Raw genomic sequence first — 27,950 nt, 5'->3', positions numbered from 1 at the left:
TTCAGAAAGAAAGAAAAAAAGAAAGAAATGAAGTCTGAAAAGTTTAGTTCCCATTACCCAGATTGACATGACACAATCCATGAAAGGCATCTCCCATTTTAGAGATTTTATTATTCTATCATAGCTGTCTCCTTATCCCAAAATCAATTATACAAAGAGCAACCAGAATAAATAACAAGGAGTAAAGAACAACAGGTTAAAATAATAATTCACGAGACTACAGTCTATGATAAACTTTACATACTTAGAATTAATAACAACTCTTTAATAGGAAGGAAAATAAAATTCTTTGAGCCAAGAAAAAAAAAAATGGGCTAGCTGTGATGGCTCACACATGTAATCCCAGACTTTAGGAGGCTGAGGCGGGTAGATCACTTGAGGTCAGGAGTTCTACCAGCCTGGCCGACATGGTGAAACCCCATCTCTACTAAAAATACAAAAAATTAGCCAGGTGTGGTGGCACATGCCTGTAGTCCCAGCTTCTTAAGAGGCTAAGGTGGGAGAATCACTTGCACCCATAAGGCAGAGGTTGCAATGAGCCAAGATTGCACCACTGTACTCCAGCTTGGGCAACAGAGCACAGAGCAAGACCCTGTCTCAAAAAGAAAAAAGAAGAAAGAAAAAAGAAAAAAGGAAAAAAAAGGAGTTGTTCCAATAAATATGATGGAATATATATAATGTGGAAAGGGAATCAAGAACCTGCTAAATGAAGCAAGTAGGTTCATACCAACATTTATTAAGACTTATTTTTCAGTGGTCCTCAATCACAGAACAATTAAGCAATCATATACAATTTAACATACCTGAATATGAGAAACACATTTAAATTCATTGTTGGATTAAACACATTTCAAAATGGAAAGACAAATATTTACTGACCTAAAACAACACTACCTATGAAATTCATGCACTATTGCTTTCAGATTACTTACAGGATTATATCAATTTAACATTTCTTTGTGAGATTAAGCATTTGAAATCCATAGTCAGAGAACTATTTTAAATATGAGCCACTAATTAACAAAATATACATATAGCTTCTACATTTCCATCAGGTTATGTATTTTCTAGAGACTACATGACCTGCTATGCATGAGGCTTTTTGAAGTACTTACATTTATAGGATTTTGCTATATTAGAAGTTTTCAAATGACTTTTTTTTTTTTCTGAGATGAGGTCTTGCTATGTTTTGCACACTGGTCTCAAACTCCTGACCTCAAGTGATCCTCCTGCCTCAGCCTCCCAAAGTGCTGGGATTACAGGTGTGAGCCACCACACCCAGCCAGAGCCAAAACATCTGTTTCAAATTCAATACCTCAACTAGTGAGGACCTGCTGGGATTGAAATCCAGCATCTCCTGTTTGCCAGACAAGTACTTTAACCCACAAAGCCACAGAGCCCTCAAATGACTTTAAAAGTATAATGGAAAACCTTCCTTGTGGTTTTCACATTTATAGTGTTTTGATCCAGGGAACGTTCTTACATGTTGTTGAAAGCATATGGGCTGGCTAAAAACGTTTGGACATTGCTTATATTCAAGAGCTTTCTCTCTTTTGTGTGTTCTTTCATGGCTTCAAGTGGAACTAAAATGACTAAAGGCTCTCGCATACTCTTTACATTTACTAGGGTTCTCTCCACTACATATTCATGTGTGACAGGGTTGTGTGATGACAAAACCTTTCCTACACTCTTTACCCAGGGTTTCTCCCAAATATGGGTTCCTTTCCAAAAAGCATTTGTTTGGTTTTCTCCATGATGAGTTCATGTTTTTGAAAGGAACTAAAATGATTGAAAGCTTTCCCATGTTACTTACATTTATATGGCTTCTCTCTAGAATTCTTTCATGTATTAAAAAAGGCACCAACAGAATTTCATGCTTTCCCACGTTACTTACATTCATAGGGCTTCTCTTCAGTGAGTATTTTAATGTATCTGACATGAACCCAGAGCATTAAAGGCTTTCCCACATGCATTTATAAGGTAGTCCATCTTCAGCATGTGTTAACATGTGTCTCTGAAAGCTGGCACGGCAAGAATAGGCTTTCCCACATTCCTTACAATGATAGGGTTTCTGTCCAGTGTGAGTCCTTTCATGTAGTCGAAAGGAACTAGAAGATCTAAAGGCTTTACCACATCGCTTACATTCAAAGGGTTTCTCACCAGTGTGAATCATTTCATGTGTTCGAAAGGAGTTGAGATAACTGAAGGCTTTCCCACATTGCTTACACTCATAGGGTTTCTCTCCAGTATGAGTTCTTTCATGTATTCGAATTGATGTTGAAGAAACGAAAGCTTTACCACAATGTTTACATACATAAGGTTTCTCTCCAGTGTGAGTTCTTTCATGTATTCGAAATGGACTCAGAGAATGAAAGGGTTTCCCACATACCTTACATTTATAAGGTCCTTCTCCAGTATGCTTTATCATGTGTCTTCGCATGCTTGGGATACAACTGAATGCTTCCCCACATTCCTTACATTCATAGGGTTTTTCTCCGGTGTGAGTCCTTTCATGTATTTGAAAGGTACTGGCAGATCTAAAGGCTTTACCACATTGTTTACATACGAAGGGTTTCTCACCAGTGTGAATTCTTTCATGTAGTCGAAGGGAGGGGAGATAACTAAAGGCCTTCCCACACTGCTTGCATTCATAAGGTTTCTCTCCAGTATGGGTTCTTTCATGTATTCGTAAGGTTGGAGAACAACTGAAGGCTTTACCACATTGCTTACATTTAAAGGGTTTCTCTCCAGTGTGAATTCTTTCATGTACTTGAAATGAACTCAGAGAATGAAAGGGTTTCCCACATACCTTACATTTATAAGGTCCATCTCCAGTGTGCTTTATCATGTGTCTTCGAACACTTGTGATACAAGTGAAGGCTTTTCCACATTCCTTACATTCATAGGGTTTCTCTCCAGTGTGACTTCTTTCATGTGTTCGAAATCTACTGGGATAATCAAAAGCTTTCCCACACACCTTACATTTATATGGTGTATATCCACTGTGTGTGATAATGTGTCTTCTAATTCTTTTGAGGGAAAAGAAGGTTTTTCCACATTCCTTACAATCATAGAGTTTCTCTCCAGTGTGAATTATCTCATGTGTTCGAAAGGAGTGGTGAGAACTGAAGGGTTTCCAACACTGGTTACGTGTATCTGGCTTCTCTCCATATTCCTGATATTCCTTTGGTTCATGTCGACTGTGATCTTTGATGTGTCTATTAAGGGATGACTGACCCATGCTGACTTCTCCATATACAATGCTTTCACAGAGTTTCACTCCAGGAATTTTCTTGCCCAGATTCTGATTTGCAAACTGGCTAAAAATTCCTCCATGCTGACTACCATCCTTAGTTTGATAGAGTCTTTCTAACATATGACTTCTGTAAAAAATGAGAAGGACATTACTAAGGATTTGTTAATCGTTTTATATTAATAGCTATTAAACTTGCATTTTCAATATTATCAGGTAAAGCGTAGACTCGATGCCAAGTCTGATTCGTTTGAGTATGAATGAATTCAACGCTCTGCAATGGGCTTGACCGCAACTATCACTCAAACAGTGATATTCTTAGTTTCTTAATTCTCTTGCCAAATGAACGTTTTCATAAAAACCGAACATCTGTTTACACTGAAGAATATGTATTTGGGGAAAATATTCAAAAAATAAATCAATTTGAAGCTTGGCTTATCCGTTATGTTTGCCTGTTTTTAAAATTTCATGACATGCTAAGATACTTTCAAGTGAATTTGCTTTCTCTGAGTACAAATTACCTCAGATTTCTCCCTCGGTGTTTGTAGTGATCTTTAATGTTCTGGTCCTTCCATTTTTTCCCTAAAACAGAGACCCAGAAAAATTCTGAATTAGTGCAAAATTATAGAAAAATTATTAGATTCTAGGTTTATGTTACCCTGTGACTATGCCTGTTTTAGCCCCCCAAGTATTCTCCCTCCATGATGCAAACCATGGAACAGCATCACTGCACAAGAAACACTTCTTTAATTGACTAAGTGATGGAAGTATACAATCCTTACCTATAGAGGCCAGATTCCTCATGGTTTCCCACATCACATCTCTGTAGAGATTCTTCTGGGAAGGATCCAGCAAAGCCCACTCCTCCTGGGTGAAGTTCACATCTACATCCTCAAAAGCCACCGAGTCCTGAAACATCCCACATATGTGGAGAGGAGACTGGGTGAGACAGACAGGGCTGGGGAACTATACTCAATTCACAAGAAGTTCACATGTTTCAGGGGTCTCCAAACATTTACTGCACTGTTTGGTCATCATACTCACTTCCTTCCACACAGCAACTCTCATACTAGAATTGAACTACTGGGTAGAGCAATAGCAGTGTCTGATCATCTTTCTTGGTGGTGGTTCCAAGGAGTAATACGTGCTGCCTGAGTCACAGCTAATGTCCGCTAATACAGTGGACCTGTAGAACCTGTCATAATGAAGTCCTACCACCTACTGTGCAAAAGAGTTTATATTAACAGTCCTGAGACGACTTACCCTTAAAAAAAGGCTCCTCACTCCTCACAACATTCATCTGAGGTAGGAGACCAACAGGACTTGTATTCTGATCACAACCCTACTGGCCAAAACAAGATCTGGCACAGACAGGACAAAGTAAAGAAAGGGGCCAAAACCAGCAGATGACAAGAACGGCGATCTCTAGATGCTGTCACTGCTCATTAGCATAAAACACTCCCACCAATGCTATGACAGCTTACAAATGCCATGGCAATGATCTGAAAGTTATCACTCCTTCCTTAGAAAGTTTTAAATAACCCACCACTTAATTTGCATATAATTGAAAGTGGGTATAAATATAGTTGCCCAAGAGCCCATATGTTGCTGACTCTGGGTGTACTGCCTATGAGTTACCACTGATCCACAAAGACCAGTACTGTTAAATAAAACACTGCTATCTAACACCACCGGCCTGCCCTTGAATTCTTCCCTGGGCAAAGCCAGAAACCATCCTGGGATAAGCCCCAATTTTAGGGCACGCCTGTCCTGCATCACATCCATTCCTGGTATCTGGGAAATGGATTTGGGGAAGGAGACCAATGATCTATGTAAGAGTAGCTTGGTGCCTAAACTCTTTATGGAAAAAATATGAAAATTTCTGGTCTCCCACCTTCTGAGAGTTTGGAAATTTGTTACACATGCAACACATAGTGCCCACCTGATGAGCCCCCAGAAACACTCCAGGAAGCATTTCACATGTGTTCTCACAATTGGTTACTGGGAAAATTAAGCCCATCTTCTGTTATTATACTAAGAGAGAATACTCGCAAGCTCGTACCTATCCTGCAGATCAAATATAATTAAGTACTAAATGAGACTAATGAAGGATTTTTTACCTTTTTTTTTTTTTGAGACGGAGTCTGGCTCTCTGTCGCCCAGGCTGGAGCGGCGTGATCTCAGCTCACTGCAAGCTCCGCTTCCCGGGTTCCTGCCGTTCTCCTGCCTCAGCCTCCCGAGTAGCTGGGACTACAGGCACCTGCCACCACGCCTGGCTAATTTTTTGTATTTTTTAGTACAGACAGGGTTTCACCGTGTTAGCCAGGATGGTCTCAATCTCCTGACCTCGTGATCCGCCCGCCTCGGCCTCCCAAAGTACTGGGATTATAAGCATGAGCCACCACGCCCAGCCCTTTTTTTTTTTTGGATGGAGTCTTGCTCTGTCACCCAGGCTGGAGTGCAGTGGCACGGTCTTGGGTCACTGCAACCTCTGCCTCCCAGGCTCAAGCGATTATCCCGCCTCAACCCCCTGAGGATGTGGGAGTACAGGCACGTGCCACCACACCCAGCTAATTTTTGTATTTTTAATAGAGATGGGGTTTCACCATGTTGGCCAGGCTGGTCCCAAACTCCTGACCTCAAGTATCTGCCAGCCTTGGCCTCCCAAAGTGCTGGGATTACAGGCGTGAGCCACCACACCCAGCTTGGTGAATCTTCACTAAATTGGTGAAAATAAATTGGTGAATTCACCAATTTATCTACCTACTTTCCCATCAAAATGTGTCAGTGGCCGGGTGAACTGGCTCACACCTGTAATTCCATCACATAGGGAGGTTGAGGCAGAAGGATTGTTTGAGCCTAGGAGTTCAAGATCAGTTTGGGCAATGCAGTGAGAACCTCCATCTCTACAAAAAAATTTTTAAATTAGCCAGCAGTGGTGGTGCACGCCTGTAGTCCCAGCTACTCAGGAGGCTGAGGTGAGAGGATTGCTTGAGCCCAGGAGTATGAGAATGCAGCAAGCTATGATGGGTGCCACTGCACTCCAACTTGGGCAAAAGAGGAAGACCCTGTCTCAAGATCAATAGATAGATAGATAGATAGATAGATAGATAGATAGATAGATTGATTGATTCAGTTATGTGAAGCCATAATGAAGAGTGATTCTCCCTATTTCTCTGAGCTTTTTCTCCCTGTAGCCTTCTCAAGGCTAAACTCTAGGATTCTATTTGAAATCACAAAAAAAGAGCTGGGAGCGGTGGCTCACGCCTAAAATCCCAGCACTTTGGGAGGCTAAGGTAGGAGGATCACTTGAGCTCAGGAGTTTGAGACCAGCCTGGGCAACATGGTGAAACCCTATCTCTACAAAAAATTAGCCAGTCGTGTAGCCTGCACCTATGGTCCTAGCTACTCAGGAGGCTGAGGTGGGAGGATTGCTTGAACCGGGGAGGTGGAGGTTGCAGTGAGCCATGATTGTGCCACTGAACTCCAGCCTGGAGACAGACTGTGTCTCAAACAAACCAAACCAAAACAAAACAACAACAACAACAAAATCACAAAAAAGAACAGACCTGAGAAACTTACTGCATATATGTTCTGGGGAGAAAAATTAAATACAAATTTTTAACAAATATAAGGGTAGATATTTATTTTTCTGAGATCACCTCTTATCTCTTTGGAAATATTTTAGCCTATCTTTCAAGCTTTAATGGTAAAATACATTTTACATGATGAAGTAGGTAAACAAATCTTCTTAAGGTGACAAAATCAGGGAAGGCCACTGCTAACCCGGAACACAGAGAAATCTGACTTAACTGCCCAGTCAGGTCATCCTATCACATGGGACATTCCCCCCAACCCCCATCCTGTCACTAAAGTGCTGCTCACTGATCCTTCCCAGAGACAGCGGACTGTACCGCCCCCCCCACCCCCATGCCTAAGTGCACTTTGCTTTTCAAGTTCTTGCATAACCCGGCAGAGGTGGGTTTTCCTTGTCTTTTGGGATCATTTTTCTGCCTTCAAGTACCCTGAGAGAATCCAGAGGGCAAAAATCATTTTCTGTCTTTCCCCTCAATGCCACCATCCAATTAGCTGACCAGTAACATGTCTCCAAAGAATGAAAACTGGGGCTGGAGAAAAACAAGCTGAGTGTCCCAAGGGGTGAGCTTTTCAGAGGAAGAGTAAACCATGTCACTGCTTCTAGGTCCAAGGCATCCAGCGGCACCCCTGAGGGGCCACATGAGCTGACACTCACTAGACCCTCCAAGAGACATGGAAGCTATGGGCTTCTTGGGGCAGCCCCAGTCAGTTCTGAACCCCAGGACCAGGAAAAGAGAGGACAGGCTGAGGACAATCAACCCTGCAAAGTTTCCAAAGGGGAACCTCAACACAAAGGTATTCTGATAAGGGTTTGCACTTAGGGAAGATAAAGGACAGACACAAAGCTTTTTCACAATGGAGTTTCAGGTAGTTATTCTCTGCTTACCTCTCAGGCAAAAAGGTCACAAACATAAAAGAAATCTTTATAAAACAGTCATCCACTGCTTTCTGCAAAATGATAAAATATGACATATTTCTCTAATGGAGAATGAAGGACAAATAGTCAGCTGGGCATGATGGCTCACGCCTGTAATTCCAGCACTTTGGGAGGCCGAGGTGGGTAGATCACTTGAGGTCAGGAGTTCGAGACCAGCCTGGCCAACACGGTGAGACCCCATCTCTACTAAAAAATACAAAAAAATGGCCGGGCACGGTGGCTCACACCTGTAATCCCAGTACTTTGGGAGGCAGAGACAGGCAGATTGCGAGTTCAAGAGATCAAAACCATCCTGGCTAACACAGTGAAACCCTGTCTCTACTAAAAATACAAAAAAATTAGCCAGGCGTAGTGGCAGGTGCCTGTAGTCCCAGCTACTCAGGAGGCTGAAGCAGGAGAATGGCGTGAACCCGTGAGGCGGAGCTTGCAGTGAGCCAAGATCGCACCAATGCCCTCCAGCCTGGGCGACTCAGTGAGGCTCCGTCTCCAAAAAAAAAAAAAAAAAAAAAAATTGCTGGGCGTGGTGGCAGGCGCCTGTAATCCCAGCTACTCGGGAGGCTGAGGCAGGAAAATTGCTTGAACCCAGGAGGCGGACATTGCAGTGAGCGGAGATTGCGCCACTGCATTCCAGCCTCGGCGACAGAGTGAGGCTCCATCAAAACAAAAACAAAAACACAAAACAAAACAACAAAAAAAACCAAATAGTTGATAACACTGTGCATTCGAGAACAGAAGTTGGTGTTGGGGACTGCAGAAATTATACCTATAATTTAGCAGTTTGCTGCCAGATCAAGGAGAGTTATGCTGGGGGTGGATTTGATACCCTGCTTCCCACACATTTGAGCAACTCAGATGAAACAGAATCGGATGCTGATGGTGAGGAGGCCTGGGCCCCTCCAGCCATGTCGGACCCCGGGCCCCTGCACACTTGCCATTTCCCACACTCACCATTTCCCATCTTCGGGGTCTCCTGGGTCCTCCCTCCGGCTGCCACGGCCAGCACAGAGCACAGAGGCAGGGCAGTGGAGCCAGGAGCCAGAAGAAAGGTAATGCAGCCGGCTCAAGAAAAGAAAATTCACCACAATATCATACGGGGTGGGGTGAGGTTGGGGGCAGACAGGGTTCTGAGGCGCGCCTGATTGGACAATAAGTAGGATGCCATCCTGGCACCCCTAACTGGATATAACTTCAGGCTCCGCCCCCTGTGGCTTTAGGGGCAGAACACGTAAGATGTTCCAACAGGGATCCAGCATGGCTCTAGCACACACTGTATGCAGTGGTGTGCCTTCCTCCAGGTTCCAGATACCCATGTCCAAAGTCAAGATCACATATTACACACATTAAAACTTTTAACCAATGCAAAAATGACAATAAGCCATACCTGTATCTTTATGGGGAATCATTATTGTTAACCTCAAAAAGGCAGGACTGTCTATATTGCTATGCACTATCTACATCCACACTTAAGTAGTTCCTGAAATGGTGCTGAAGATGTATTAGAGGTGGAAATATAAATGACCGATGGTGACATTTCTTCACTCACTGATGTTGCCACCCTCCAGAGAACATATACAGACAACTTCAGCTTCTGTATTATCTCACACCATCATTTACTTTCCTTCAAAGTGCTTATTTCCTTCTTATAAACCAGTCTTACCATTTTTTCAACCCCTCTCCTTTCTCACAAAAATATAAGCACCAGGATTTCAAGAATTTATTCACTTCATGTTCCCATATCAGAGCCTTGAGTGCCTCCATCATTTGTGCTTAATTCTGGATGTTCTGAGTCTACAGTTCTGGCATATGACACATACGGAAAAATTAGCATCAAGAGCATATTATCTGAGCAAGAGAGGCTTGATTAGAATAGTGATCATGTCTCTGTCCCTCGCTAGGTTTATATTCTGACAACTGTCCTAGAGGCATTAGCCTAATTTGATTAATAAGGGAGACTTTTAAAAATTATCAGTAGTTGGCCGGGCGCAGTGGCTCACGCCTGTAATCCCAGAACTTTGGGAGGCCGAGGCAGGCGGATCATGAGGTCAGGAGATCAAGACCATCCTGGCTAACATGGTGAAACCCCGTCTCTACTAAAATTATAAAAAAATTAGCTGGGGCTGGGCGGGGTGGCTCACGCCTGTAATCCCAGGATTTTGGGAGGCCGAGGCTGGCAGATCACCTGAGGTCAGGAGATCGAGACCACCCTGGCCAACATGGAGGAACCCTGTCTCTATAAAAAATACAAAAATTACCCAGGCATGGTGATCTGTGCCTATAATCCCAGCAACTCAGGAGGCTGAGGCAGGAGAATCACTTGAACCTAGAAGGCAGAGGTTGCAGGGAGCCCAGACTGTGCCACTTGCACTCCAGCCTGGGCAACAGAGTGAGACTCCGTCTCAAAAAAAAAAAAAAAAGAAAAAAAAAAGAAATTCTTTTGAGCGCTCTCCTATTGATACACCACACAGTCACGTATGGTTTACTATCATATTTATGATGACTTTTTTTTAATACCTTCTTTGACAAGAGCTGTGGTCCTGATGATCTTTGGAAAAAGGTTAAAAGCTTGATTTAACTTTTGGTATCATAAGTGAATGAGAAATAATTCTTGTGATAAAAACTGTGACTACATGAGCATGAAAATGAAAATTTATGTGAAAAAAACACACCTAAAATTGTATGCACAGAATATTGATTCACAATTTTTCTTTTTTCTTTTTTTTTTTGTGTGTGAGACAGATTCTCGTTCTGTCGCCCAGGCTGGAGTGCAGTGGCGTGATCTTGGCTCACTGCAAGCTCCGCTTCCCGGGTTCACGCCATTCTCCTGCCTCAGCCTCCCGAGTAGCAGGGACTACAGGTACCCGCCAACACGCCCGGCTAATTTTTGTATTTTTAGTAGAGACAGGGTTTCACCGTGTTAGCCAGGATGGTCTCGATCTCCTGACCTCATGATCCACCCTCCTCGGCCTCCCAAAGTACTGGGATTACAGGCGTGAGCCACCGCTCCCGGCCCGATTCACAATATTTAACAAATAACACCGCAAAATCATAAAGTTTATTATAAAGTTGATCTGATCCATGATTGCAATGGAATATTTTTATATAACTTAGCAGCAAATGAAAAAGACATTAACATTTGTTAGCATACATGCTGTTCGAAACCAGTTAGTAAACTATTTCTAAGAAACATGTCCAAAAATGTTGCTTGAGGAAATAATACATACTATGTTTGATCACATACAATTAAACCTAACTCAGGGATTTAGCTCTGAATAATAGGAAAGACCCACAATCTTCCTGATATGAGGAAGGTGCTTAATCTCACAAAAGAGTTTTGGGTGAAACCAGACACTGCAGAAAGAGTACATAAACAAGTTCCCATGTAGCTGTTTTTGACAGCACCATTGTGGATGTGGATGTCAAACTAAAAAGCTTTTTAGCAATAGCAAAGGAAACAATTAACGGAGTGGAAAGGCAGGCAACACACGGAGTGGGAGAAAATACTTGCAAACCATATATCTGATAAGGTGTTAAAATCCAAAATATATAAAGAATTCAAACAGCTCAACAGTAAGAAAACAACCCAATTTTAACCTTTTATTATTTATTTATTTATTTATTTTTGAGATTGAGTCTCACTCTGACACCCACGTAGGAGTGCAGTGGCGCAATCTTGGCTCACTGCAACCTCTGCCTCCCAGGCTCAAGCCATCCTCCCACCTCAGCTGGGAGTAGCTGGGACCACAGGTATGTGCCACCATGCTCAGCTAATTTTTTGTATATTTGGTAGAGATGAGGTTTTGCCATGTTGCCTAGGCTGGTCTCAAACTCCCGAGATCAGGCAATCCACCTGCCTCAGACTCCCAAAGTGCTGAGATTATAGGCATGAGCCACTGGGCCTGGCCTCCAATTTTTTAAATGGGCAAAGGATCTAAACAGACATTTCTGAAAAGAACACATATAAATGACAAAGACATTCATGAAAAAATGTTTAACATCCCAAATCATTAGGGAAATGCAAACTAAAACCTCAATGAGACATCACACCTACTAGAATGACTGTTACCAACAAGATTTTTCAAAAGGCTGGGTGCGGTGGTTCATGCCTGTAATCCCAGCATTTTGGGAGCCCAAGACAGGTGGATCACGAGGTCAGGAGTTCAAGACCAGCCTAGCCAATATGGTGAAACCCCATCTCCACTAAAAATACAAAAATTAGCTGGGCATGGTGGCATGTGCCTGTAATCCCAGCTACTCAGGAGGCTGAGGCAGGAGAATTGCTTGAACTGGGACCCAGGAGGTAGAGGTTGTAGTGAGCCGAGATCACACCACTGCACTTTAGCCTGGGCTACAGAGTGAGACTCCGTCCCAAAAAGAAAAAGAAAAAAACGAACAAAAAATACTTCCATACTCAAGTGGGACGTAGCCCAGAAAAGCAACCCTGTTTTCACATTTGAAAATCACAATATTAATAGAATCAGTATCAAAAATATTTGACAAAGGTCAATATCCTTTCAATACCTCTTCCACTATGAAAACATTCAGTAAACTGGAAATGGAAGGAAACTTCCTTAACCTGAAATAAGGTATTCATGAAAACCCCACTATAACATCATACCGATGGTGACACTGAATGTTTCCCCCTAAGATCAAATACAAGACAAGGATGTCTGTTTTCGACACAGCTATTTAACATGCTAAAAGATGCTACCAGGGCAATCAGGCAAGAAGATGAAATTAAAGCATTCAAGATTTTAAAGGGCAATAAACACAGCCTCTGTCTCCCCATCAGACATACAAAATCACTCACATTTTGTCACTGCACATATAGGTGGACATACCCAGGCAGACACACAAACCCTCAGAGACAACACCTCAGAGACATAAACAGGTGCTTGCAGAGACAAACACAGCACAGGCCTCTCCACTCCTCCCCAGCTTTCTCTCTCTCTCCTTAGGACTAAGCACCATCTGACACACTGCATATTCTACTTATATCTTATTTCTTGTCTCTTACCCTGCTTCAAGCAGACAGGGTTATTTGTTCAGCTCTGTTTAATGCAGCACCCACTAGGAGATCTGTTACAAAAAAGGAGATTAATACTTATGGAAAGGCTGGGCGCAGTGGCTCACATCTTAAATCCCAGCACTTTGGGAGGCTGAAGCAGGTGGATCACCTGAGGTCAGGAGTTTGAGACCAGCCTGGCCAACATGGTGAAACCCCATCTCTACTAAAACTACAAAAATTAGCTGGGTGTGGTGGCAGGCACCTGTAATCCTAGCTATTTGGGAGGCTGAAGCAGGAGAATCACTTGAATCAGGGAGGTGGAGGTTGCAGTAAGCCGAGATCCCACCACTGCAGTCCCACCTGGGCAACAAGAGCGAAACTCTGCCTCAAAAAAAAAAAAAGTACTCGTTGAATCAGGAGATCATACACACACAGGGGTTTCACACAAACCTCATCATAGGCTCACATTCACTTGATTTTCAGAGTGAATTCTTTAAAACCCATCCCATGTGGCAGAGGGGTGTCTCTTAACCTCCAGACCAAAGGTAGGTTTATCCAAATGAGCTGAAAATTTAGGTCAAGGCAAACAATTGTACACAGATGTTTATAGCAGCATTATTCATAATTTTCAAAATTTGGAAGCAACTAAGATGCCTTACAGTAGACAGATGGATACATAACAGCTACCTCCAGACAATGGAGGTACTAAAAATAAATGAGCTAAAAGGTAATGGAAGAACCTTAAATGCCTATTACTTTTTAAAAAAAATTTCATGATCACATGCTCGCAAATGCTTATTACTAAGTGGAAGAAACAACTCTGAAAAGACTACATACTGTATGATTCAAACTATGTAACACTGCAGAAAAGACAGAATCATAAAACAGTACAAAAATCAGTGGTTGCCAGAAGTCAGGGGGAGAGAGGGATAAATAGGTGGACGAGAGGGTTTTTAGGACAATGAAACTACTCTGTATTATACCATGATAGAAATGTCACTGTATAGTTGCCGAAACTCATAGAATGTACAACTGCAAGAATAAATTCTAATGTAGGCTAGACTTTGGATGACAATAATGTCTCAAAATAGGTTCAACTGTAACAAATGTACAACTTTGGCGCAGAATGTTGATAGCTGGAGGGGTTGTGACTGAGTGGGAATAGGGGGCATAAGGGAACTCTGTACTATGTGTTCAATTTTGCTGTGAACCTAAAACTACTCTAAAAAGTAAAGTATAAGGCCAAGCGCGGTGGCTCACACCTGTAATCCCAGCACTTTGGGAGGCTGAGGCAGGCAGATCACCTGAGGTCAGGAGTTTGAGACCAGCCTGGCCAACATGGCGAAACCCTGTCTCTACTAAAAATATAAAAATTAGCCAGGCGTGGTGACGCAGGCCTGTAATCCCAGCTACTCAGGAAGCTGAGGCAGGAGAATCGCTTCAGCCCAGGAGGTGGAGGTTGCAGTGAGCCAAGATAGCATCACTGCACTCCAGCCTGGGCGACAAAGTAAGATTCTGTCCCCAAAAAAAAAAAAAAAAAAAAAAAAAGGAAAGAAAACAGAATCTCTCTCTCTGCCCTTAGGCTGACCTCCTTTCACTTGTTCTTTTTTCTCTGCAAGGCAGACCATATAAACCAAAAATACACTCTAACCTACCCTGCCTTTCTGTCTTGGGGCTAGTCAACATGGCGAAACACTGTCTCTATTAAAAATACGAAAAATTAGCTGGGCGTGGTGGCACAAGCCTGTAGTCCCAGCTACTCGGGAGGCTGAGGCACGAGAACAGCTTGAACCAGGAGGCAGAGGGTGCAGTGAGCTGAGATCACACCATTGTACTCCAGCCTGGGCAACAGAGCAAGATTCCATCTCAAAAAAAAAAAAAGAAAAAAAAAGAAAGCCATCCTGACTAACATGGTGAAACCCTGTCTCTACTAAAAATACAAAAAATTAGCTGGGGGTGTTGGTGGGCGCCTGTAGTCCCAGCTACTCGGGAGGCTGAGGCAGGAGAATGGCATGGACCCGGGACTCAGAGCTTGCAGTGAGCCGAGATGGTGCCACTGCACTCCAGCCTGGGCAACAGAGCGAGACTCTGTCTCAAAAAAAAAAGAAAGAAAGAAAGAAATTAATGCTTGTTGTTTCAGGCATCCAGTCTGTGGTTATTTACTACAGCAGCCAAAAATGGCTAAGATAGGGAGGTTCTTTCTCTAACATACATCAAAGATTTGAAATCTATAGTAATCAGGAGAGTATGGTATTACCAGAGACACAGACAGATAGACCAATGAAAAAATAGCAAAATCTGAAACAAGGGCATCTATTTAAGGCCCAAGAACCTGTGACAGAGCAGGCATTGTCAGGCAGGGATAGAGATGACAGACACTTCAACACAGGGGCAGGGACAAATGGTTATTTACAAGAGAATGTTCAACCCTCTGCATATCATCTAAGTGAAGAAAACACACCTTGCTATTCCCCTCACACCACAACAATCAACACAAAAGGCTTCTGTGACCAACTGTGGGGGGATTTCTCCACATCAAAAAGCAAGTAATTGGCCAAACGTGGTGGCTCACGCCTGTAATCTCAGCACTTTGGGAGGCTGAGGCAGGCAGATCACCTGAGGCCAGGAGATCGACACCAGCCTGACCAACATGGAGAAACCCCGCCTCTACTAAAAATAAAAAAGTAGCCAAGTGTGGTAGTGCATCCCTGTAATCCCAGCTACTGGGGAGGCTGAGGCAGAAGAATCACTTGAACCTGAGAGGCAGAGGTTGCAGTGAGCCGAGATCATGCCATTGCACTCCAGCCTGGGCAACAACAGCAAAACTCTGTCTCAGAAAGAAAAAAAAAAGGCAAATAATCAATTGTGCAGCATATAGCCGCTGGGTGCCTGCCAAACCGATTCGATTATTAAGCTATCTACCTGGGGACAGCAGCAGATGCCACAAGTTGAGGGCTCAGTCCTACGAGACTGACCCCACACATCCGACAGCAGTGGCAAGACCAGGTCTCTGGAACTTCTGACCAACAGGCTTCAAACTGAGGTTCCCATAACACCCTTTTTCGGCTCAATTAACTTGCCAACACAGCTCACAAAATTCTGGAAAACACGTTTACAAGTTTATTATAAAGGCTATTTTAAAGACTACAAATAAACAGCCAGGTGGAGATGTATAGGGCAAGGTGTACAAGGGTCCCAAGCACAGGAGCTTCCATTCTGGTAGTTAGGGTATGACTCGCTCCTGGCATGAGGATGAGTTCTTGACCACCTTCCTGTAACACAAGCCTCCCTGAGTTCAGCTGTCCAGAAGCTCCCCATACCCCATCCTCTTGGGCCTTTTATACAGACATCGTTCAATAGGAATGATAAAAGCATGGCGTTTTATACAGACGTCACTCAATTGGAATGATAAAAGTATGGAACACCCCGTAGAACTGCAATTGGACAAAAAGGGTATGGACTAATACTAATAGATTGAGTGGGAAAACCAATAACGCCTGTCTGCTGACTCTTCTTAGCCTCTGTGTACATTCTTTCCTCCTGGGTAGAGGGTAGGATCCTTTCTGAAATGGGGGTCTTAAGACCTGCAAAGAGACAAGATATGTCAGAAAATTTCTTTACAGCCAGCTCCAAGACAGAAAGGCAGGGGAAGATCAGAGTATATTTTGGCCTGTCTTGGGGAGAAATAAAGGCTATGAAAGGACTGTGGATGAAAGCATATATATATACCATTATATATAGAAATCACAATCTCTCTATAATCAGTTAATTGTAGACTTGCCTGTTATCCTGAATTCATATAATTTTATGTTACTTCAGTATCCAATTTATTAGGTTGGTGCAAAAGTAATTGGGGTTTTTGTCATTACTTTTTTTTTTCTTTTTTTTTTTTTTTTTGAGATAGAGTCTCACTCTGTTGCCCAGGCTGGAGTACAGTGGTGCCATCTTGGCTCACTGCAACTTCCACCTCCTGCGTTCAAGCGATTCTCCTGCCTTAGCCTCCCAAATAGCTGGGATTACAGGCATGTGCCACCACACCCAGCTAATTTTTGTATTTTTTAGTAGAGACGGGGTTTCGCCATGTTGGCCAGGATGGTCTCGATCTCCTGACCTCGTGATCCGCCTGCCTCAGCCTCCCAAAGTACTGGGATTACAGGCGTGAGCCACCACGCCCGGCCTCTGGGATTTATAAGTAATAAACTCCTTCTGTTATTTCCTGTGTTTGTTGAATTGTCTCCTCTGAGTCTCACCTAATTGCCTAACTGACACACCTGACTACTATTTGAACCTAACTACTATCAATCCGGGCTCTCTTGGTAGGAACAGAGTGGTAGTGTTTATTAGCCACTAATAGATACCGGATTAGTGGCTACTCTAGTCTAGGATTAAACTGACAATGGTCAGACAAGATCTACAAAGTGCCTGCTTGTACAGAGCAAGTATAAACAAGTGTGCTGTGAGAGGGACACCTGGTCATGGGTATAACATCTAGGCATCAGGCCCTCCAACAGAATGAAGAAATATCCCTTGAAAGGCACATTGTAAATATCCTCCAAGAAATCCCCCAGAGCCTCACCAGGACAGGGATAAAGTTTTAGCCAGTCTCCAGCTATAAACAAGATCAAATTAGAAAAACACAAACCTGTTAAAAACAAAAGCAGGCCAGGCACAGTGGCTCACGTCTGTAATCCCAGCATGGTGGGAGGCAAGGCAAGTAGATCACTTGAGGTCAGGAACCCTGTCTCTACTAAAAATACAAAAATTAGCCGGGCGTGGTGGCTCACGCCTGTTATCCCAGCTACTCGGAAGCCTGAAGCACTGGAAACGCCTGATGCCAGGAGGCGAAGGCAGCAATGAGCCAACACCATGTCACTGCACTCCAGCCTGGGTGGCAGAGCGAGACTCTGTCTCCAAAAAAAAAAAAAAAAAAAAAAAGAGAGAGAGAGAGAGAAAATAAAAAATAAAAAATTTAAAAATTTTAAAAAGTAGCAAACTTTCATAAGTTACAATTTTTTTTCCAGCTTCACAGTAGGGAGAGTGTTCTTTATTTAACCTGGGAGCACGGATTCAAGTTGCCCTAGATATACACTCCCTAGAGTGTTTTCTTACAAGAAAATTAAGTAGGCCTGAAAGGAAGAGCCAAAGTCAACTCAATTAAAATCAAGAAGAGTACCCTTCCCCACCCTTGATGATGCTGCATGCAGAAGGCGGCCAAAAAAGCAAACGAACAAAAAAATTTAAAAGAGTCCATCAAAATGTAGAATGGAGTGAAAAGATAAATCACTCCCTGGAACAATATATTAGCAATCCCTACAAATGAAAAAGAATTAGTCTACAGAGTATGTTAAAAAAAGAAAAAAGGGAAGAAATGAAACAATAAATATACAAATGACTTTAATGTGACAAGATGACTGAAAACTATTTTACAGAAGATGAAAGGCCACACAGAAAAAATGCTCAGTCCTAGTGTAAAAAGCAACATGTAATCACAGAGAGAAAAATAAAGAGAACTACTTATAAAGAGTAAATACACATGCATACATGGTCAGATGGTTAATCCACATATTCCATTGGCATTCCCAAGTCAATTTGAATTTATCTATAAGCTACATCCCAGGGATTTTTTTTTCCAATGTATAAAAAATTTACAAAGCCGCCGTGTGCGGTGGCACACACCTGTAATCCCAGCACTTTGGGAGGCCGAGGCGGGCAGATCACGAAGTCAAGAGATCAAGACCATCCTGGCCAACATGGTGAAACCCCGTCTCTACTAAAAATAAAAAAAATTAGCTGGGTGGGGCCTGGCGCAGTGGCTCATGCCCGTAATCCCAGCACTTTGGGAGGCCGAGGTGAGCAGATCACCTGAGGTCAGGAGTTAGAGACCAGCCTGACCAACATGGAGAAACCCTGTCTCTATTAAAAAACAAAATTAGCCAGGCGTGGTGGTGCATGCCTATAATCCCAGCTACTGTGGAGGCTGAGGCAGGAGAATCGCTTGAACCTGGGAAGCGGAGGTTGCAGTGAGCTGAGATTTTGCCATTGCACTCCAGACTGGGCAATGAGAGTGAAACTCCGTCTCAAAAAAAAAAAAAAAAAAATTAGCTGGGTGTGGTGGCATGTGACTGTAATCCCAGCTACTTGGGAGGCTGAGGCAAGAGAATCACTTGAACCCAGGAGGCAGAGGTTGCAGTGAGCTGAGATCACACCACTGCACTCCAGCCTGGCCTGGGTCCTCAAAAAAAAAAAAATTTATGAAGCATGGCTGGGCACAGTGGCTCATGCCTTATAATCCCAGTACTGAGCCCAAGAGTTTGAGATTAGCCTGGGCAACATGGCAAGACACCATCTCTATAAAAAAATACAACCATTAGTGAGGCGTGTGGCGCACACCTGTAGTCCCAGCTACTTGGGAGGGTGAGATGGAAGGATTGCTTGAGCCTGGGAGGCCAAGGTTGCAGTGAGCTATGATCGCGCCACTGCACTTCAGTCTGGGCGACAGAAGAAGACCTGCCTCAAAGGAAAAAAAAAAAAAGAAGTTTATGAAGCATTAGCACTTGGAGACAAAAACAATTACATTGGCAACAGATAAAATACTAACAACTCAAATCAAGCAGTGGAATGGTTAGTAACCTGGGTGACCCACAGCCTCAGACAGCAGCATGTGTGCAATGGACTGAGGCAAAGAAACCACAAAAGGCCGGGCACGGTGGCTCACACCTGTAATCCTAGCACTTTGGGAGGCTGAGACGAGCGGATCACAAGGTCAGGAGATCGAGACCATCCTGGCTAACATGGTGAAACCCCGTCTCTACTAAAAATACAAAAAAATTAGCCGGGCGTGGTGGCAGGCGCCTGTAGTCCCAGCTACTCAGGAGGCTGAGGCAGGAGAATGGCATGAACCCAGGAGGAGGAGCTTGCAGTGAGCCGAGATCTCGCCACTGCACTCCAGCCTGGGCGACAGAGCGAGACTCTGTCTCGAAAAAAAAAAAAAAAAGAAACCACAAAAATACCTTTTCAGCATATTCATGTTAATATCAACTTACTGAAAACTTACAAGTGGCAAAACTCTGTGACAAATCAACAATAAAGCTATAAAAAATAAAAGATGCAGTGCACGGTGGCTCACACCTGTAAGCACTTTGGGAGGCCGAGGAGGGCAGATTGCTTGGGCTCAGAACTCAGAGACCAGCCTGGGCAACATGGCAAAACCCCATCCGTACAAAAAATACAAAAATAAGCCAGGCGTGGTGGTGCACGTCTATAGTCCCAGCTACTCAGGAGGCTGAGGTGGGAGGATGGCTTGAACCAGAAAGGTAGAGGTTGCAGTGAGCCAAGATTGTGCCACTGCACTCCAGCCTGGGCAATAGAGCCAGACCTTGTCTCATTCATCCATTCATAAATAAATAAATAACAAAAAAATCAGAATCAGGGCCCGGCACGGTGGCTCACCCATGTAATCCTAGCACTTTCGGAGGCTGAGGCTGGTGGATCATGTGAAGTCAGGAGTTCGAGACCAGCCTGACCAATATGGTGAAACCCTGTCTTTACTAAAAACACAAAAATTAGCTGGGTGTGCTAGCGTGCACCTGTAGTCCCAGATATTTGGAAGGCTGAGACAGGAGAATTGCTTGTACCCAGGAGGCAGAGGTTGCAGTGAGCTAAGATCACACTACTGCACTCTAGCCTCAGTGACAGAGTGAAACGCTATCTCAAAAAAAAAAAAAAAGAAAAAAGAAAAGGGCCGGGCACGGTGGCTCACGCCTGTAATCCCAGCACTTTGGGAGGCCGAGGTGGGCAGATCACGAGGTCAGGAGATCGAGACCATCCTGGCTAACATGGTGAAACTCCGTCTCTACTAAAAATACAAAAAATTAGCCAGGCGTGGTGGCGGGCGCCGGTAGTCCCAAGCTACTCGGGAGGCTGAGGCAGGAGAATGGCGTGAACCCGGGAGGCAGAGCTTGCAGTGAGCCGAGATTACGCCACTGCACTCCAGCCTGGGGGACACAGAGAGACTCTGTCTCAAAAAAAAAATAATAATAATAATAAAAATACAAAAAAATTAGCTGGACTTGGTGGCAGGCGCCTGTAAGTCCCAGCTACTCGGTAGGCTGAGGCAGGAGAATCACATGAACCCGGGAGGCTGGGCTTGCAGTGAGCCAAGATCGTTCCATTGCACTCTAGCCTGGGCAACAGAGTGAGACTCCGTTTCAAAAAAAAAAAAAAAAAATCAGAATCAGTACTGTGGTCACCTCTGGGTACAGAGAAGGAGGGTGAAATTAGGGAGACACGCCAGAAATGCCCAAGGCTTATTTGTTTACCTTTACCCACATTCAAAAGTTTACTACACTCTCACTGTGGAGATGTAGCTCAGAGTGGCTCCTCCTAGGCAAGGAGTGAGGAATATTTGAGTAATTAGAAAATATAATCCTCAGAGCACTACTCACCCTACTGTCCCCTCCTCAGTGTGGAAATGCTCCCTCCTCCAGGGTCTTAATTCTCACCAGCAACCACTCACCCAGAGTCGATGTAAGGTTCTGACCTGTGATGTCATTTTTTCTGACAACAAATATGTGGAGACTGCTCAGTATCAACTAACTTTCCAACACCAGCTGGGGATCCAGTAATTCAATTCTGACATCACCTGGCATTAGCCCAGACCCCACGAGTCCAGGGCCCACCCCAGGACACAGCCCCCACTGCAGATGCCAGTCCCAGCCCTGGTGTGCTGGGAGGGTGGTACAGCAGGGGGGAGTGGAGGCACCCTTAATTCTAACCAACTGCATATAAATCCAACAAACGCTCCTCACTTTCAATAATTTGCTAGTACTACTAACAGAACTCAGAAAAACACAAGTTTGCCAGTTTGTTATAAAGGATGACCCCTATAATCCTAGCACTTTGGGAGGCCAAGGCGGGTGGATCACCTGAGGTCAGGAGTTCGAGACCAGCGTGGCCAACATGGTAAAACCCCATCTTTACTATAAATACAAAAAAAATTAGCCGGGCCTGGTGGCAGGCACTTGTAATTCCAGCTACTTGGGCAGCTGAGGCAGAAGAATCGCTTGAACCTGGGAGGTGGAGGTTGCAGCAAGCCGAGATCCTGCCATTGCATTCCAGCCTGGGCAACAAGAGTGAAACTCCAGCTCAAAAAAAAAAAAAAAAAAAGATGACCCAAGAACAGCCAAATGGAAAAGATATATAGGACCAGGGAAGTGGGGGTCCCCTGGAAGGCCCCAGCCCTCTATTTCAACTGTCCTCTGGGAGGAGTCACACAAGGGCCAATATTCACCAGACCCTCCAGGGAAGGAAGTATAGGACCCCCTTCCCTACAGGACTTGAGACCACTCTCCTAGCACATCACTGTGTTCACCAACCAGGAAGCTCTCCGAATGTCTTCATTCCAGAATTTTTACATTAACAGAACTCAATATCCAGCCTCTCCCCCTTTACTGTGGTCAAAAATGGGGCTTGTCGGGGGCGCGGTGGCTCATGCCTGTAATCCCAGCACTTTGGGAGGCTGAGGTAGGCAGATCACCTGAGGTCAGGAATTGGAGACCAGCCTGGCTAATATGGTGAAACCCTAATAAAAAATTAGTCGGGCGTGGTGGTGTGCACCTATAATCCCAGCTACTTGGGAGGCTGAGGCAGGAGAATCGCTTGAACCCAGGAGGCGGAGATTAGAGTGAGCCGAGATCGCGCCATTGCACTCCAGCTTGGGCAATGAGAGTGAAACTCCGTCTCACACACACACACAAAAAAAAAACAGAAAAAGAAAAAAAAATGGGCATTTGTAGTCAGTATCTGGCTTTGTTATTTTTTTTTAAAAAAAGGCCATAAAGTAACGGAAAAGGTATCTTTGCATGAGTCTGCTTCTGCAAAACAGAAAGAACTGAGTGGTTAATGGGGCAGTGATTTCTATGACCCTATCTATTTAACTGGATTATAGGGCTTGAGTAAAACTCAACATTATTAGCAGTTTGGCTTTGCTTTCACAGAATTAGTTTAATTGTAGAATAAACTGTACAAATTGGGAAAATCTCTGAGGGGCAGACTTAGATGCTTTTGTCTTTTGTAGAAAGGTTTTAGGTAGAGACGGGGTGTGGTGGCAGGCACCTGCATTTTTTTTCAGCAGGGACGGGGTTTCTCCATGTTGGTCAGGCTGGTCTTGAACTCCTGACCTCAGGTGATCCGCCTGTCTTGGCCTCCCAAAGTGCTGGGATTACAGGCGTGAGCCACCGCATCCGGTCTTTTCTTTTTTTTGAGACAAAGTCTGGCAATGTTGCCTAGGCTGGTCTCAAACTGCTGAGCTCAAGCTATCCTCTGGCCTCAGCCTCCCAAAATGATGGGATTACAAGCGTGAGCCACGGCATCAGGCCTACAAATGCCCATTCTTCGCTTCATAAAACATTAGCTGAACAGTTTTGTCTTCACTGATCAGTGGGAACAAAACATTTGTTAACCAAACATTCCTTAAATTTGTGTCTCTGACACAGACCATCAAAGATTTGGCTTCACGACTCTTCAATGTACTAGAATGAGATTCTGCTTCTTAGGTGAAAAGCCACAGCACTACACATATCATGTAGATAATTACTCCAAAATATAGAGAAACACAGATGCAAGCCCTTGACTTGTAAATTTCCTCCAGACCCTTAACTTTGACCCACTCTCAGCCTGAACAAATAGGCAACACTTCCTAAGAACAGAATAACCTCAGAATAAAACATGCTCTGATCTAGGTCTGATTTTGCACCCTCCATCCTGCCTTCTTCCTCCTCATCTTCTTTCTAATCTTGCTTGCCCCTTCCTATGAAAGAAAACACTTTTCTGCCTAAACTTTCAGATCTTTGCAGATCTTATATTTGGTTGGTGCCTTCCTTTATGCAGTACTCCTTTGGATTGGCCGCAGTTTGGAGTCGCTGGCCTCAGGCCTCTGCACCCCAGTCAAGGCTACCCACTTCCCTTTACATACCTCATGTGGATATATAAAGAAAATACCCATGTTTGATGACTCATGTTTGATGAATCCAGCAAAATCAATCTCAATGTTTATGGGAGGGAAGAAAATTAAGGCACATTTACATCATAGCTGAACAGAAAAAGCACAGGAATCCACTCTTTTCAGACAAAGATGTCACTTAACTACTATTTCCATGATAACAAATCATTTAGTAAACAGAAATCCTATTAGAGGATTCCTAGTTGTTGCCAGGTCCTGTTCCCTAAGATTTAGAATTCATCTGCCAAGTTCCAATAACAGGAAACAGAACAGTTATTCACTGTCACAAATTCTCCACCTTGCAAGAGAAATTGTTGTTTTGGCGAATCTTTGTAATTCTCCAATTTATCTACTAACTTTCTTGGGAAACCATATTCATTTTTCTGAAGCCATAATAGAAGAGTTGGTTCTCCCCATCCCCATTTCTTTTCCCTGATAATATTCTCAAGGTTAAGCCCCGGAATTCCATTTCAAGTCACCCAACAGAACACAGATCTGACAAACATACTACACATATACTACACATGCTCTGGGAAAGAATAAAAGAAAATAAGAATTTGTTGTTATTGTTGTTAGGCAGTTTAAATTTTTTTTTTTTTTTTTTTTTTTTGAGACGGGGTCTTGCTGTGTCACCCAGGCTGGAGAGCAATGGCACGATCTCAACTCACTGCAACTTCCACCTCCTGGGTTCAAGTGATTCTCCTGCCTCGGCCTCCTGAGTACCTGGAATTATAGGCGCCCACCACCACACCTGGCTAATTTTTGTATTTTTAGTAGAGACGAGGTTTCACCAGGTTGGCCAGGCTGGTCTCAAACTCCTGACCTCAGGTGATTCACCTGCCTCGGCCTCCCAAAGTGCTGGGATTACAGGCGTGAGCTACCGCACCCAGCCAGCAGTTTAAATTTTATTGACCTTCCAGTTTTTTTTTTTTAAAGTTTAAGGTCACACCGCTAAGTCTGACATGCTACATACAGATGGTGCAGAATATGAGTATGAAGAAATACACATTGGTCCATGTCCCAAAAGATTACAGAATCATCTCCATAAATACACAAAGAATTATTGTGAAGACACAAGGGCACTGTCCAGGTTTTCTACGACACTTTTCTAAGGGACTTGAGGCATAAAATCCACACCACTGTGAACACACACATTGTAGACTTTGTGTCTCTGACACAGACCATCAAAGATTTGGCTTCATGACTCTCAAATGTACTGGAATGAGATTCTGCTTCTTAGGTGAGAAGCCACAGCACCTACACATATCATGTAGATAATTACTCCAAAATATGGAGAAATACAGATACAAGCCCTTGCAAATAACAATTTTTAAAATGTGGAATATAAGACTAATTTCTTTCCCCCTGAAATCTACCTCCTCGGAAATACATTATCTTCTCTATGAAGCTCTACTGATAAAATGCACTTTCAACTAAATGAAATACTCAAGCTGAACTTGTTGTTAAGGCAACAATCCCAGGGAGAAGCAGTGCTGACCTGGAATACAGACATTCATCTGACTCCAGTGTCAGCAGAGCTCATCCTGTCTATCAGTTGGGACATCCCTCTAACCCCATCGTGCTCACTGAAATGCTCAGTGATCACCCACCCAAGAGACACTGCATTATGCCCCACTGTGTACCTGAAGTGCATTTTGTTTCTCAGGTTCTTCCACTACCTTGCTGAGACAGTTTTTCTCCCTTCACAAGACTGAGAGAATTCAAAGGACAGGAAACATTTCCATCTTTTCCCTAAAAAGTAGAGGCTGAAGCACAAAATATGACCCAAAGTGCCTGAAAAAGGGGGACAAGATGTGGGCTGATACAAAGTTCTTTGTCAGGAATGCTCACTGATTTACAGAAGTAACATTGATAAGCACGTGGCTATGCACTGTTAAGGTATAGGGTGTGGGTTCCAGTGTCCCGTGCTGCATTAGTAAGTTAGTTATACCTATTTGTGGCAATAGCTGTTTCAAAAGATGAATTAATAGCTTCAGGGAGTTAGAAGGTGATTGCTGTATCATTTGAATGTCTCTATGTGCCCGTTCATTTAAAAGGACCCACATTTATCAGACGAAAATTATTTTTTTGAGGCCGGGTGCAGTTAACGCCTGTAATCCCAGCACTTTGGGAGGCCAAGGCGGGGGATCACGAGGTCAGGAGATCAAGACCATCCTGGCTAACACGGTGAAACTCCATCTCTACTAAAAATACAAAAAATTAGCCGGGCGTGGTGGCATACGCCTGTAGTCCCAGGTACTGGGGAGGCTGAGGCAGGAGAATCGTTTGAATCCGGGAGGCAGAGGTTGCAGTGAGCCGACATCACGCCACTGCACTCCAGCCTGGGCAACAGAGAGACTCCGTCTCAAAAAAAAAAAAAAAAAAAAGAAAATTATCTGGGAGTGGTGGCGCAAAACTGTGGTGCCAGCTACAGGGGAGGCTGAGGCAGGAGAATCGCTTGAACCCAGGAGATGGAGGTTGCAGTGAGCCAAGATCACGTCACTGCACTCCAGCCTAGGCGACAGAGGGAGACTCTTTCCAAACACACAAAAAATGTTCTTTTCTCAATCCTCAATACCAGCATCTGATTGGCTGACCACTAATGTGTTTCCAAGGGATGGAAACTGGGGTTGGGGGAGGAAAAGCTGAGTGCCCCCAGGGGTTGGCTATTTAGAAGCAGGGTATGCTAGATTTATCCTAGTCCCAGGGCATTCTGCCAGCCTTCTATTTCAACTGTCCACTGGGAAGAATCACCCAAGACCCAATATTCACTAGACCTTCCAAGAGACTTGGCAGCTGTGGGCAGCTTGAGTCAGCCCCAGACAGTTTTGAAACCCAGAACCAGGAAAAAATAGATAGGAGGGGGCGCTGAAGGCATATCACCCTGTAAAGATTCCAAAGGAGAACCTCAACTCAAAGACATTCTGATGAGGTATCCGTGCATAGAGAAGATAAAAGGACAAGCACAAAGGTTTTTTACAGCGGAGTGTCAAGGCTATGAACAGAAAACAAATCTTGATGAAAGAGTAATCCATGGCTTTGTTGAAAAATAAACAATGAAAACACAATGTTTGAAATGTAGAATACAGGAGAAACGGTTGCTAATGTTGTCGTGAATAGAAGGGGAGAGGCTGACGTTTGCAAAAGCGAAAAGAGAACCGGAAATTTGGGGATTTTACTGCAAGCCCTGGAAACAGTAGGCTGGGGGACGGAGTGAGGATTTGGGACCCTGCATCCCATACACTTAGAAAACTCAGGGAAAAATGGGTGTCCTCTGTGGAGAGAAAAGGAACTGGGAACCTCATAGACCACAGCCCCTTCCACGCACAAGTCAGGATTTCCCCCACCCCATGACCCTCGCGTGGCCCCCGCACAATCTGGAGAGACTTGGGGCTCCGGGACCGGGGCCGCAATCGCGGCACAGAGCGGGACAAGGACGCCCGGGGTCCCGGCTGCCGGCCCAGCCCCACCCTGCGGCGGAGGGTACCAACGGCTGAACTGCGCCAGAGGGACTCGGTACGCAGACCCAGAGTCGCCCACGGGAAGGCCCGGGCCCCGCCACAGCCAGTTCCGGTCGTCCACCCAGCCCCTCCTCCCTGTCTCGGGACGCAGGGCCCGACACACTCACCATTTCCTGACTCCCGGGTGTCCCGGCTTCCTCCCTCCGGATCCCAAGGCAGGTACAGGGAACGGCGCCACAGAGACTCCAGGAGAGCCACTCTGGGCCTCTGGGACCAACGAAGCGAAACCAAGTACGGCAGACGCGAGAAATGAAAATCCCGCGAGAAGGTTGAACGTCTGCAGCTGCGTCCCCGACGGCGCGCCTGATTGGACCGATCGCAGAGCTCCGCCCCGGCGCCCCTGATTGGGTACAGCTTCGGGCTCTGCCCCCTGTATCTTGACAGATGTGAATGACAGGAGATGTGAAGCACAGATGAGTGAAGCGGGAATGAAGGGTCTTGGCCCCAGCCCTCAAACGCAGGGTGGACTTCTTCCCCTCGTCCCCTTCACTGTACTTGGTCTGCGGGGAATGTGGAGATGGGAGATACTTGCATTTTAGCAGAACTTTATCCGGGTTTACCAAAGGAGATACTTCCTGTACTCAGTGGGTCATTTCTTCATCTACCTCTTGCATGAGGAGTCACAGGTGTGCGCAGGG

At 44.3% G+C, this 27,950-nt stretch overlaps 1 protein-coding gene and 1 long non-coding RNA gene across 3 annotated transcripts; both read right to left on the bottom strand.

The window, feature by feature from the left end:
* Positions 1–91: 91 nt before the first annotated feature.
* On the bottom strand, positions 92–27,618 carry ZNF136 (zinc finger protein 136). Of its 2 annotated transcripts, none has more exons than XM_055239389.2 (4): positions 27,420–27,618; positions 4,036–4,162; positions 3,775–3,835; positions 92–3,383 (listed from the first exon to the last, which is right to left on the bottom strand). In XM_055239389.2, exons 1-4 carry the CDS (start codon positions 27,420–27,422, stop codon positions 1,952–1,954), a joined length of 1,623 nt encoding a protein of 540 aa, XP_055095364.1. In that variant the 5' UTR covers positions 27,423–27,618; the 3' UTR covers positions 92–1,951. The 2 variants fall into 2 exon arrangements, with proteins under 2 accessions (XP_055095364.1, XP_063472180.1); XM_063616110.1 differs by having other exon boundaries at positions 92–3,380; positions 27,420–27,598.
* On the bottom strand, positions 15,900–26,090 carry LOC134732296 (uncharacterized). Its single transcript, XR_010115293.1, has 2 exons — positions 25,435–26,090; positions 15,900–16,376 (listed from the first exon to the last, which is right to left on the bottom strand). It is a non-coding gene; the product is annotated as an uncharacterized lncRNA (long non-coding RNA).
* Positions 27,619–27,950: the final 332 nt, after the last annotated feature.

Source organism: Symphalangus syndactylus, chromosome 13 (assembly GCF_028878055.3).
Source record: "Symphalangus syndactylus isolate Jambi chromosome 13, NHGRI_mSymSyn1-v2.1_pri, whole genome shotgun sequence".
Classification (NCBI taxonomy): Eukaryota; Metazoa; Chordata; class Mammalia; order Primates; family Hylobatidae; genus Symphalangus; species Symphalangus syndactylus.
Note: the sequence above shows the minus strand (reverse complement) of the source record. Positions and strands in the feature narration are given on the sequence as shown.

Excerpts from the sequence above, each read along its gene's own strand:
- ZNF136 (XM_055239389.2), bottom strand. Across the intron at positions 3,836-4,035 it reads GAGGAATCTGGCCTCTATAG|GGAAAAAATGGAAGGACCAG; the intron begins GTAAGGATTGTA and ends TCTCTGTTTTAG. Across the intron at positions 3,384-3,774 it reads CACCGAGGGAGAAATCTGAG|AAGTCATATGTTAGAAAGAC; the intron begins GTAATTTGTACT and ends CATTTTTTACAG.